At 34.9% G+C, this 13,463-nt stretch overlaps 1 protein-coding gene across 2 annotated transcripts in view; it reads right to left on the bottom strand.

Annotated features, from left to right (window-relative positions):
• The window catches only part of rasa2 (RAS p21 protein activator 2), a 120,138-nt gene that overhangs the window by 68,732 nt on the left and 37,943 nt on the right, over positions 1-13,463 (bottom strand). For both annotated transcript variants that reach the window (XM_051922280.1, XM_028794669.2), the window contains exons 3-4: positions 1,181-1,284; positions 343-437 (exon numbers count right to left, since the gene is read on the bottom strand). In XM_051922280.1, the coding sequence (XP_051778240.1) occupies positions 343-437; positions 1,181-1,284 (199 nt within the window). The remainder of the gene's footprint in view (positions 1-342; positions 438-1,180; positions 1,285-13,463) is intronic.

Below are 13,463 nucleotides of genomic sequence, written 5' to 3'. Positions count from 1 at the left end.
TATTGTTTGGTGAAATTAATTCCCACATTCCATTTATACTTGGAAATCATGCAAACACCTCAAGTTTCTGGGTAAGATGTTATTCTATTTTTTACTGCCTTTTTAGTTAACATAGCATGTATTTATGGACAACTGCATAATATGGACAGTTTGTAAAGTTACACCAAAACAAGTTTACACACCACAAAGATACTGCGGTAACAAACAAATTTAGCTTTTTTTTTTTTTTTTTTTTTTTAATTATTTTTTCAGAACAACATTTTTTATTTTTCTGATCCAAAACCACAGACATGGTCTGCAGAAATAAATCAAATATGTGTTTAGATTAGTTGATGTAAATACCTGCACTTCTGAGTTTGGGTCAATGGACTGTAAAGTGAACCAATGCTCCTTTCCACTATACTTGTTCAGATCCTCTTTTCGTATGGCTACTTTACCTGAAATATCAGAGCGCAATTCACAATAACAATATAAAGTAAATTAAATATTAATATAAATATTATACATAAATTAGGTAGAAAACATTAACAAAAACAAACCATGCTTATTTATTAGTCATTACATAAAAGTAAAGACACTTTTATCTGCTCTAATTTGTTATTTGAACCATAGGTAAAATATATATTACTTTGGGAAGATAAAACTTTGTTTCTAAAAACAATCAACTTGATTACACACTACAGTAAAATGTACTGAAAATAAAGCATAAAAAACCTGCATATCAGAAAACCATGCAAAATGTTGCAATTAAAAAAAAAAATTAAAATACATAATATTGTGCATATCTTACATGTAAACATAACTATTATGTTTTCATTGCTTCACAGCTCTGTGTTTAAAGTTTGAATCTATATGTAGAAACCTTCTACACCGGTTACATTATTTTACTGGGTGTTTTACTTCACTTTCTATACTTGAGCCAATTTTAGCCAGAATTGAGATAAAACAGATTTAAAAATAAACAATAAAGAAATCTGTCTAGCCAGATAAAAACAAGATTCAAAAACTAAAAGCATTTAATCTAAAGCATATCATGAGTCTTTCCAGAATGTTTCTGAACCAAAAATCAACCTAATCTAAAAATGACAGACATTACACACAGACTTAGGCAATATCATAAATGATATGGAAATATTACTGATACAGAGTTAGAAATACATCTGTCAAGAAACATACTTACCAAGTGGTAAATCCCTTTGGAAAACACTTTTGTCATAAACGTAGAAAGATAAATACTGAAAGTTTCTTGGAATTTCAAAGTAAAAATCTTCTCCATAAAAGGGGCTAAAATGAACACAAGAACTATATGTTAAAAAATTGTGAAATGAAACATAGATCTACCTGTGCCAGCTGGCCAAAAAGATAACTTACAGTGATTCCGTTTAGATATATTATTCCATAACTTTTCCAAAATATATATATAACATTTCATGTTGATTCCAAAGCAACATGAAATATCTCCTTCTCTTTATGAATAAACATGCTACACAGGTTTGGAGAAAAAAAATTACCTTCAATTCACTATATCCATTATCCATCCATTTTCCAACCCGCTCAATCCAAACACAGGGTAACGGGGGTCTGCTGGAGCCAATCTCAGCCAACACAGGGCACAAGGCAGGAACCAATCCTGGGCAGGGTGCCAACCCACCGCAGGACACACACAAACACACCCACACACTAAGCACACACTAGGGCCAATTTACAATCGCCAATCCACCTAACCAGCATGTCTTTGGAATGTGGGAGGAAACCGGAGCGCCCGGAGGAAACCCACGCAGACACGGGGAGAACATGCAGACTCCACGCAGGGAGGACCCGGGAAGCGAACCCAGGTACCCAGGTCTCCTAACTGCGAGGCAGCAGCGCTACCCACTGCGCCACCGTGCCGCCTATTTAGTTATTAATTAGGAATAAAAACCAGATGATTTAAAGTTATGTCAGGATTGTGGGTTAAAGAAAACATTTGCATCTAGCAGAAGTGAACATGGTATCTTGTTAAGGGACTTGAATGAAATACTTGAAAATAATTTGGTTTTGATTTTTTTTTTTGTGAAGACACATTGCACAACCTATGCATCTTTAGATATATCCACGTAAAAGATGTAACTGGTAACCAGGTATCACAGTCTTATTAATGAACCAACATTCAAATCTCAGTAGAAAGAAGAAACCTTGAGAATAAAAACACAAAGAAAACTCCATCGCATTTGCACTATTAAAACAGATTTAGTTTTATAATAATATTTGGTGCTTCAAGTTACTCTTTTAAAATGCAATTCCTATTTATTTTCAAATGATTAACTTCCTGTTAAAAAATGTGTACATATAAAATAATAAAATTATAAGTAATACAGTATTCTATTTCATTACATGACAAGCAACACAACAGAGAACACTATTACATCAAGCACAATAGTTCTCTAATAAAGTAAACACTTGGTGTTTTTTTCTTTTAAAATATATAACTGAATCTTAATTTCAAAACTTCACTGACCTCTTCTAACAAATAATACTGAAGGATTACAGTTTGAAAATTCCCCAGTCAACAAAAACAACAAGAAATACAGTTTCTCGGAGGTGGAAAGAATATGTGCATCTCTGGCTCCACTACCTCACAAAGTAATCACTGGAAAGGATACATTCACAAAAGTATTCCTTTTAACGTTGCATCAATTGGATGGATTTGATGATCAATTGGATGACTCGGATAAATATCTGCCACCTCCTCCATATACAATTTCATCAAATGAGTAATATATAGTACAGTACACTTCAAAAAATCCCACAGTATTTCACCAGCATTTAGGTCTAGCCTTTAGGAAGTGATTTTTAAACTGACATTTCTTCTTTTTGAGCCATTTTGTTACAGGTTATGTTTTGGATCAATTTCTGGATCGAGCTCTGTCTTGTACATTGTAAACACACATGGTGTTCTTTGCCAATAAAAAAGCTTCTGCAACAATACTTTATGGTTATGTTCTGTTTTGAAAGCAGTATCATTCCTTTATGACCTCATATGTCGATACAAACTTCTTACATGTAATTCATACTCCTGAACACCGGACCGGTGAGTGGTGTCTTTGTATTCTTTGATGCTGACTGAGGTTAATAGAGACTTGTTTGATGATTAATTCTGAGATAAACTGTATGCTTTAAAAGATTTGGGTTCTTTTATTTTGCAATCCCTTTGAGACACATTAATATGAATAGTGTGTTTTTCTAATGGCCTTTTCTAATCTTGGCCTGATAGGTTACCGCTCACTTACATGGTAGTTAAAGACCAAACTAGAGAGTTTCTTATCTTTATATAAAAGCTAGGGCCTTGTTAAATGTTAGAACTGCAATATTTCAAAGAATTTTAGAAGGATATTGACACCACAACAGCATAACGAAAAGTAACCATTTCAGTGCAAGAGTAAAATAACTATGCATTCAATTTGACCTTTAACAATTTACAAAGCTGTTATGGTACAGTGGATGAAAAGTTTCACTCTACACTGTTACTGTCCACTATTAGAAAGACAAACCATAGTAACCATGTACTCATTTAGTGGTTGTCAGTGAACTCTATTCCAAAAACCACACTACTAAAACTAGCACATTGCTTACAGTGACATCAAAGGAGAACGTACAGTTTGCCAGGTGAGTAACATTTGTTCTATCAGCTATTTATGTTACCATATTTTTATTAGGGTGTAGGTATTTTTTTTTCTTCTGGTGTGTACATAAGGTTTTATAGTTTCATTGTTTAAATTAAATTTTAGCTTCTTTCCTCTTTCTAAAAAGTCCATTAGTAAAGGTAAAGCTTATTTTGTACTAACAAATTAATTTGTTCATTCATTTTTTTCAAATTCAGACCTACATATTAACAACTACTAGTTCTTTCAGAAATTACAGAACATCTTCTTATAATTAATGCATTGGAACCACATGTAAAGGACTTCCTAAAACAGCTAATAACCAATATTATTTTAGTTTTCATTTCTGTGATTTTAAGAGAAAACTCCATCCTTCTTAAAAGATCTAAGACAAGCAATTGCATTTTTTAATTTTCCGGTATTTCCACAGAATATTGGGAAATAACCCCAGAAAAATACATTGGGAAAGGGAGAACATGCATACTGTACCTAGGTGTTGAACCCACAACAACAAACATACACAGGTAACCACCTCTTTAAAAAGTGAAAAAAAAAACTGAATAAATACTGTAGTAATAGTGAAAATCCATCCATCCATTATCCAACCCACTATATCCTAACTACAGGGTCATGGGGCTCTGCTGGAGCCAATCCCAGCCAACACAGGGCGCAAGGCAGGACAACAGGATTGGGCGCAGGAAACAAACCCCGGGCAGGGCGCCAGCCCACCGCAAGGCGCGCACACACACACACACCAAGCACACACTAGGGACAATTTAGGATCGCCAATGCACCTAACCTGCATGTCTTTGGACTGTGGGAGGGAACCGGATTACCCGGAGGAAACCCACGCAGACACGGGCAGAACATGCAAACTCCACGCAGGGAGGACCCGGGAAGTGGACCCAGGTCTCCTTACTGTGAGGCCCACTGCGCTACCGTGACGCCCAATACTGAAAATGAATGAACTTATTTATGATTTACAGCAGAAATGTTTGGAGACAGAATCAAAGATATGTGCAACCAGTTAAAATAATACAGTCATATGAAAAAATTTGGTTCTTTGAAAAAGTTAATTCTTTGGATTTTTGTTTATCATTGGCTGAGCTTTCAAAGTAGCAACTTCCTTTTAATATATGACATGCCTTATGGAAACAGTAGTATTTCAGCAGTGACATTAAGTTTATTGGATTAACAGAAAATATGCAATATGCATCATAACAAAATTAGACAGGTGCATAAATTTGGGCACCCCAACAGAGATATCACATCAATACTTAGTTGAGCCTCCTTTTGCAAATATAACAGCCTCTAGACACCTCCTATACCCTTTGATAAGTGCCTGAATTCTGGATGGAGGTATTTTTGACCATTGTTCCATACAAAATCTCTCCAGCTACATTTGATGGCTGTCGAGCACAGAGAGCCTGCTTCAAATCATCCTATAGATTTTCGATGATATTCAAATCAGGGGACTGTGACGGCCATTCCAGAAAATTGTACTTCTCCCTCTGCATGAATGCCTTTGTAGATTTCAAACTGTGTTTTGGGTCATTGTCTTATTGGAATATCCAACCCCTGCGTAACTTCAACTTTGTGACTGATGCTTGAACATTATCCTGAAGAATTTGTTGATATTGGGTTGAATTCATCCGACCCTCGACTTTAACAAGGGCAACAGTCCCTGAACTAGCCACACAGCATGATGGAGCCTCCACCAAATCTGACAGTAGGTAGCATGTGTTTTTCTTAGAATGCGGTGTTCTTCTTCCGTCATGCAAAGCACTTTTTGTTATGACCAAATAACTCAATTTTTGTCTCATCAGTCCAAAGCACTTTGTTCCAAAATGAATCTGGCTTGTCCAAATGAGCATTTGCATACAACAATCGACTCTGTTTGAGGCTTGAGTGCAGAAAGGGTTTTTTTCTCATCACCCTGCCATACAGATGTTCTTTGTGCAAATTGCACTGAATTGTAGACCAATGTACAGATACACCATCTGCACAAAGATGTTCTTGCATATCTTTGGAGGTGATCTGTGGGTTGTCTGTAACCATTCTCACAATCCTGCACATATGCCGCTCCTGTATTTTTCTTGGCCTGCCAGACCTGGGTTTAACGGCAACTGTGCCTGTGGCCTTCCATTTCCTGATTACATTCCTTACAGTTGAAACCTCTGAGATAGCTTTTTGTAGCCTTCCTCTAAACCATGATACTGAACAATCTTTGTTTTCAGATCTTTTGAGAGTTGCTTTGAGGATCCCATGCTGTCACTCTTCAGAGAAGAGAATCAAAAGGGAAGCACAACTTGCAATTGACCACCTTAAACACCTTTTCTCATGATTGGACACACCTGTCTATGAAGTTCAAGGCTTAACGAGATAATCCAACCAATTTGGTGTTGCAAGTAATCAATATTGAGCATTTACATGCATTCAAATCAGCAAGGGGACCCAAATTTTTGCACGGCCAGTTTTTCACATTTGATTTAATTTCATACAACTATATACTGCTTCACTAAAAATCTGTGTCATAGCAGATGCAATGAAATAACTTTTTATTTGTATCTGCTTCTTTCCTTTTCTTTTAAAAATTTGTAACAGTACTTGCAAGGAAAAAACATTTCATATAGTAACAAGTGATTTTTATCATATAAACAAAAAGAAAGCAACATGCCACATTTACTTCAAGTAAATGCATGCTGAAAAGGCACATGCTTTCGAAGCATTGTATTGTGTAATTGTTAAATACAAAAAAAATTATTACAAGCACACTTCTCTCCAAAACATTGCATGGAGGTCTGTGTTGGAATGGTATGTCTCTGAACCAATTACAAAAAATTAGTGGTTCTGTACCACCATTGGAGGACACAAATCTCATGTAATTTTCCATGCAACTCAGCTAAAGGTTCTGTGCACGCTATGAAAGTTTTTAAGTAAAGGATAGCTTCAAGACTTACGAATAAAAATCTTAAGTATTATGGATTTGACCATTAAAGCAAATTCCATAATTTTTACATTTTGAGGAATTTCAAGTGAAAAAAATTCCACCAAGATATATCAAGATAAATAGGGGTATAGCAGCCTACTGGTTAGTAATGCTGCCTCACAGACCTGTAATGGGTTCAAATTATGTGCACAGATGCTGATAATGTGGAGATTTCAAAACTCTGGCAGGCTTCAGGTAACCCCCACCCCCCGATACTCCAGCTTTTCTCACAAAAACTAAAGATGGAAACTCTAAATTGGCCCCAGTAAGTTTGTGATTGTGTTTTTTTACACCTACTACCACCTAGATACAGTATAGGAACTGTTTCATTCCAATATAGAGATGGAGGATGCCACAGCCCTCTCACACACTGACATTTTTCATGCATCCATTCAGACTGCTTATTCCATTTCAGGGATATGGAAAGCAGCAGAATAAAGCACCTGAAGGGGACAGCAGTCCAACAAAGAGTACACTAACACACACATATTCATATTGGACCTAGGATATGGATCATGTGAACCAACATGCACTTTATTAGCATAAAAAGGATTCCTTGCCTTCACTCCACAATTTATTTCCTACTTCCTATAACAATAGCTAAAATATATGGCAGGAAAGGACTCGGGAATATGTAAATATAGCTGCATATGGTTTTAAAAGGAATCCTTTACCTTTATTAATACATGTCTATCTATTATAAAAAGAAATCCTGTCCTGGAAAGCAAAAAGCAAGTCTACGATACGTGATCATCTCGGAAGACATTTTAAAGACCCGTGAGACCAAAGACACGCCCTACTTACAATCTACCCGTGAGACCAAAGACACACCCTACTTACAATCTATCAAACAGGACAATAGGCAGCAAAACATTCAGTCTTGTGAAGGATTTGAGCACACACAGATCCAGGGCTCTCAGCGCATATAAAGTGTATAAGGACAGTACGTTATAAATTAAATGTCGACATCTAAGCGAAGAAGAAAGCAGCGCGGAGAAAAGAGACTCAAATGCGTTGGACAGAAAAAAGAGCAAAAAAAGAATAATCGAGGTGCAAATTCAGAAAATAAGGAAAGTAATTATCAGCCCGGAACAAGTGGAATTGAAAAAAAAGCACGTCCAATCCGGCTCAGAATTAAAAGACAATGAGTAAAAGACAATGTAGAACTTCATAAAGACGTTTACAAACGTTGGCGCTAAACACATGCAGAGCAGGTTAGAGACTATGAAACCGGGGAAATTAGAAAGGCTCAAAAAAAAAAAAAAAAAACGTTGGCACTATACACATGTGGAGAAAGTTAAAGCATATGAAAGTAGGAAAATTGCAAAATATAAAAAAAGAAAGTAAAGATCGCAGTAGCGCAAACAAACAAACTGCCTCATTTAAATATGCACCAGTCTAACTTTGGTTTTGCACAATAATTACTACACTATTGCACCTTAACACTTAATTCTACTTTATTCACATAATTTTAATTATTTATTATGTTCTACTATACTGTTATCTTTCAATCTATGACTTTTTGTTAATTTAACTGATATTCTTCTAACTTTGCACAGTTTTGGATAAGCGGATCAGGATGCATTTCACTGCGTGTTGTCCTGTATAACTACGCATGTGACAAATAAAGAATCTTGAGAATTTCAAAAACGGAGTTTACCGCACATGCATTTATTGGTTACTTTGTTAATGTATATATTTATTTGTCTGCTTATTTAAAAAGCTAAATTTACCCCAGGAGTCAAAAACATTCTGTCTAGCCCTTGTACAGAAACCAAGAGAAAAGCTGGGGTATCACCTTGGTAACCCCATGTACTTTTGGAACTGTGAGAGGAAAATAGCATGACTTTACAGACAGGAGTCCAATGCAGAACTCTACTTACTTTTTTACATTTACATAAATTATTAACTGCTGATGATGTAGATCGTTTTGTCTGTGCTGAAATTCCAAACAGAGAAACCTATCCTGACCTCATTAAAAAGATTCAGCATATTGGGACTCGCAAGATTACAAAAATAGTTTTTACAGAAGTTCTGAAATAAAAGTGAAACTAATGAAATAGCAACAATTCAAAGAAAAAAAAATCTTAAATGTGTGTATCCAGAAAACCAAACATGGGGGTTGGTGAGCGAAGCCCCCTAGTATATTTAAAGTTAAAAAAATTCTTAAAGCATATAGAATTCAATATATCATTACTTTTGTAAATGTTAAAGCAAAATAAAAGTATGCTTGATTAGCAAAGCTTTATAACTGTAGCTGTCTTCCATCACAATAAGGTGTTCCTTTATCTTTAGCAAAGGTAAGAGTAATGTGCATATCTGAAAGGAAGCACCAACAGCCTAAAGCAACTACAATTTAAAACTATATGTGAATCATTCTGTTTAAAACTAGACAGTGTAGGATTACAGCAGTTGGCTTCAAAGAGATTTACACCACACTCAAGGACAGATAAATGAGTCAGTAACACCATGAAGACAATACACCTACAATGGCAAATTTGTTCACAGCTTTGTATGTGGAAACATGTCTCCACAACACTAAGTATAATAAGAGGACAAATTACCATGAAATAATTTCCAAAAATACAGGTGTAAGATAAATATATAAACTGATTTCAGTTTGTTGTGCTCGGAGCACTATTACCACTCTTGTTTGTCAATGGTGATACATCTTATACAGTGTGTTAAACCAACTGAGTCAACAAAAAAATCTAGGCTTTCTAGTCTATACATGCCGCTTACACAGTCACACTTTCCTCAAGTTCAGTTTCTTAGGATAGATTTCTGTATTGTATTTACTGCAACCTGAGATTTACAGGACACCTTCTGAACAAATCACTTCTGGGAAAAGAATAATCCAGTAGTTTTAAGGCAAGATGCACATTTGAAGAGTAATACTTCCTACCATGACACTTGAACATTATATGTTGGTCAGACATTAAAGTAGGAGTTTAACTGTACCTATAACCATAAAACTGCATCACTATTCCAACAGAGTTGTGTGACTATATCCAATAAATTCACATTGATCAATTAACTGTGTATGATGCAACAAGAAAAGAATCCACAGCCATTTTTAAGTGACTCTCACATTTTAGTCTGACAAGAATTGAAATTGACAAACTATTGGTGAATGTGTATGTATAATCAATGGACTGCAGCCCCAGTTAGGGCTGGTTCTTGCCTTGCACCCAGCACTACCAGGACATACTCACATTCTTTATGATGCTGAACTGGACATATAAATCTATTAGGAACCTGATATCAGAGGTTTCATCAGTCTTAAACATCATGAATGTTTTTCACAACTGATCATTTGCCTTTGTTTGCTGCTAATCCTCAGTGAATTTCTCTGTCACAATAATAAAGTTATTTGTACAAAAGTAGTACAATTTCGTCTTTAAGTCTGGTTTTCACACCATGGGGCTCCATATTAACTCTTTCTGTCAATATACAATATACAGATTTCTCTACTATGTATCTTTAGTTTATGTTTAATCTATCTCATCTTTATAGTAGCTGAATTGGTGCCCTATTCTGGGTTGATTCCAGCTTTGCAGGCTATAGCTACTGAGAATATAAACATGAATCTAACTTAGGTTTAGCAAATTAAAAAAAAAAATTACTTAATTGTTGCTTTGTAATAACTGGAGTTTTCCTTGTGATGATAAGGCAAGTATCTGCTCTGAACAGCTCAGTTATAAAGACTGACAAACTCTAGATTTTTAACACATTTTAAAGGAGACTTTTACAAAAAACTGTTTTATAGAAATCCACCACAATTTGCTCAATTATGAAAAGTAAGGAACTGGCAATACTTAGAAAAATGAAACTATAAAAAGAAACAAATAATGCTTTTAGCAATCAAGTAAGCCTTTGAAGCTACCTAATCCATCCATCAATCCATTATCCAACCCGCTATATCCTAACTACAGGGTCACGGGGGTCTGCTGGAGCCAATCCCAGCCAACACAGGGCGCAAGGCTGGAAACAAACCCCGGGCAGGGCGCCAGCCCGCTGCAGGCTATCTAATCCTTGTGCTTAAAACATTATTGATAATCATAACTACAAACACTAAAAACAAACAGTGCAACATTACTTTTAGTTGCTATTTATATGTTTGTTATTCTTTATGTGTATAAATCTAATGTACCCCTGTGTAAAGTCACCTTTTTATATAAACACCAACCTGCTAATGATGGGCTGGAACTGATTAACTGAGAAATGTAAGAAGAAAAAAAAAATCTTACAGACAACTAAATATCTAAATTAAGCTCCCCTGTTTTTAAAATGTCTAGGTATGATGTTATTTAAATTTAAAAGTTTAATTTAATAAATAAAACAAATGAGAGATAAAAATATGTTTTCAATTCTTTCCCTAAAAACAACAATTACATGTACAGAAACTATTAACCTAGAGTAGAACTATGTATTTAATTTCATTTTACACACAACTAAATAAAATAATAGTCTACAAAATAAAATAACACTAGTATTCCCTCACCAATTTTTAGGCTAAATTCCAGGACTGTGTGTCATAGCTTGATTACGCTACATTATGACTGGAAACAGGGAAATATCAAATGTGTAGGTGGACAGACTTCCTTTAAGTCAGGATGACTTCATTTCTTTAATTGACTACTTAAAGGAAATGACTTGAAAAACAAAACCACACAACAAAAGTCACAAATGGAGAGTTATTTTATTTTTTACATGCATAGACAATCTAGTGTGCAGGGTTCGAAAATAACAAAAAAGGTAAAGGTGTAAGCTTCTAAGTTTCTCATTTCTTTTGCCAAAGTTATTATATACGTAATTAAAATGCAGTCTATCAATAAGAGATGCTTAGTTTAATCATGATAATTGAGCTGAGGGAATTTATTTTCACCATATGAATGTTTTACAATACTGCTGATACAGTTTGTCTCTCAAAAATGACACTGGATTTCACAAATATAATATCATAAACAACATGTGTATATTTTAAACCTCCACTTGTTCTAGGATGGGAACAGAAGCCTATCCTGGTATCAATGAATGTGAAAAAGGAACCAGTCCTTGATGGGACAATAGATGCACCAAATAACAATGCATATCAAAAGGTACTGCTGTGGATTTTCTTACTTTTAATCATTTCTTCCTCTAAACATCCTGAATAAACAGATTACAAGGAAAATGCCAATCTTGGCAACAGAGCTATTTTTTGCCAACAAGTACAGTAAATGGTCTGTATTTGTCATTTAAAGCAGATGCCAAATCTGAAAGTTTCAATATTAGGGAATACATCTCTCTTGATAGAGTATTAGTAAGTTTTTAAATATTTCAAAAGTTAATATTATTTCGCTTCAAATTTGAAACCACATCAGTCATAATTACAGTAAATATCAAACTCATATATGGATAGATAATATGCTTGTAGTACACAATTCAAAACGAAAATTAAACTTGCTATCAATGAATCAAATTATTCTCTACAGAACACTATGCAAAGTATGTAAACTTGTAAAAAATATATATGTGGAAACCAAACCACATTTCTACGTTGTTATGCTAAAGATGCTCAGTGTAAACTCCTGTAGTCTACTTAATACTTAATCATCCTGTCCATTTACAATGCTTGAGTGAGGCATTGAAGTAGACTGGCTATACTGATTCACCAATTGTAGACAAGTAATGTTTCCTATAAAACACTACAAAACCAGGTACAGTATCTTCTACTGAACTGTTAAATATTTTTAAGATTGATCAAATTTCCTATATAGTCTTTGCCACTAAATCTCCATCTATTTATTTGGTAAACTCATATATTCCAGCACTGTCTCATTGAAGCTGTCAGCTAACCCAGCAGCACCAGGGACAAAAGCTGGTAACAACCTTATATAGGATACCAGTCCACTGCTCTGCAGAGCACAATCATGCACTCATCCACATTCACATACCAGTTCAGAGCTTTTAGATAACCTGCATTTATTCAGCATGTGGGAGGAAATTAGAGTATCTGGACAAAACCTACACAGAAATGAACAGAAGTCAAACATGTTCAGTGGTTTCTGAGCTGGGATATGAACCAGGGATTTTGGAGCTGTGATGTAGAAGTACTAGACATTGCACAACTAAACTGCATGGTATTACAACCAAATTGTACAAAATGAAAATTACATTACGCATAAAAGCTAGCCATAAGCTGACAATGAACACACCATGTAATTTTGTGTGAATAAAGCATAAAGCTACATTTGTTAAACATTATGTTTAATTACTCATTGCATATAATTCTGTAAAAGGCAAACACTTCTGCTTTAAGCTTTTCATAGTTGTGTTTCTATTGCTTCTCTTGTCTGTGTTTCTCTATATAGAGGAGATTATGTAGGAATTCAAATTTGTGAATTCTATATCCTACAAGATTTACTGGACTTCCCTTGTAAGAAAACATTCATGGTTCTAACAACTACCATTACATATAAATGTATCTCAGGTCTCAAAACAAAAATAGGTTTCCAGCAGGATATACTGTAAATTTAGATTTTTTGTAAGACTTGTTTGAAGTTTTAACGCATGCTTTTATACTAAATGTCTTGGACTAATTTAAAAAATAGACATTGGTGTTAAACTTTCAGATCATTAGTTATGACATATTCATTCATTCACTCATTTTTGAACTGTTTCATTCCAATATAGAGATGGAGGATGCCACAGCCCTCTCACACATTGACATTTTTCTTGCATCCATTCAGACTGCTTATTTCATTTCAGGGATAGGGAGAGCAACAGAATAAAGCACCTGAAGGGGACAGCAGTCCAACAAAGAGTACACTAACACACACATACTCATA

Source organism: Erpetoichthys calabaricus, chromosome 2, assembly GCF_900747795.2.
Source record: "Erpetoichthys calabaricus chromosome 2, fErpCal1.3, whole genome shotgun sequence".
NCBI lineage: Eukaryota > Metazoa > Chordata > Cladistia > Polypteriformes > Polypteridae > Erpetoichthys > Erpetoichthys calabaricus.
Note: the sequence above shows the minus strand (reverse complement) of the source record. Positions and strands in the feature narration are given on the sequence as shown.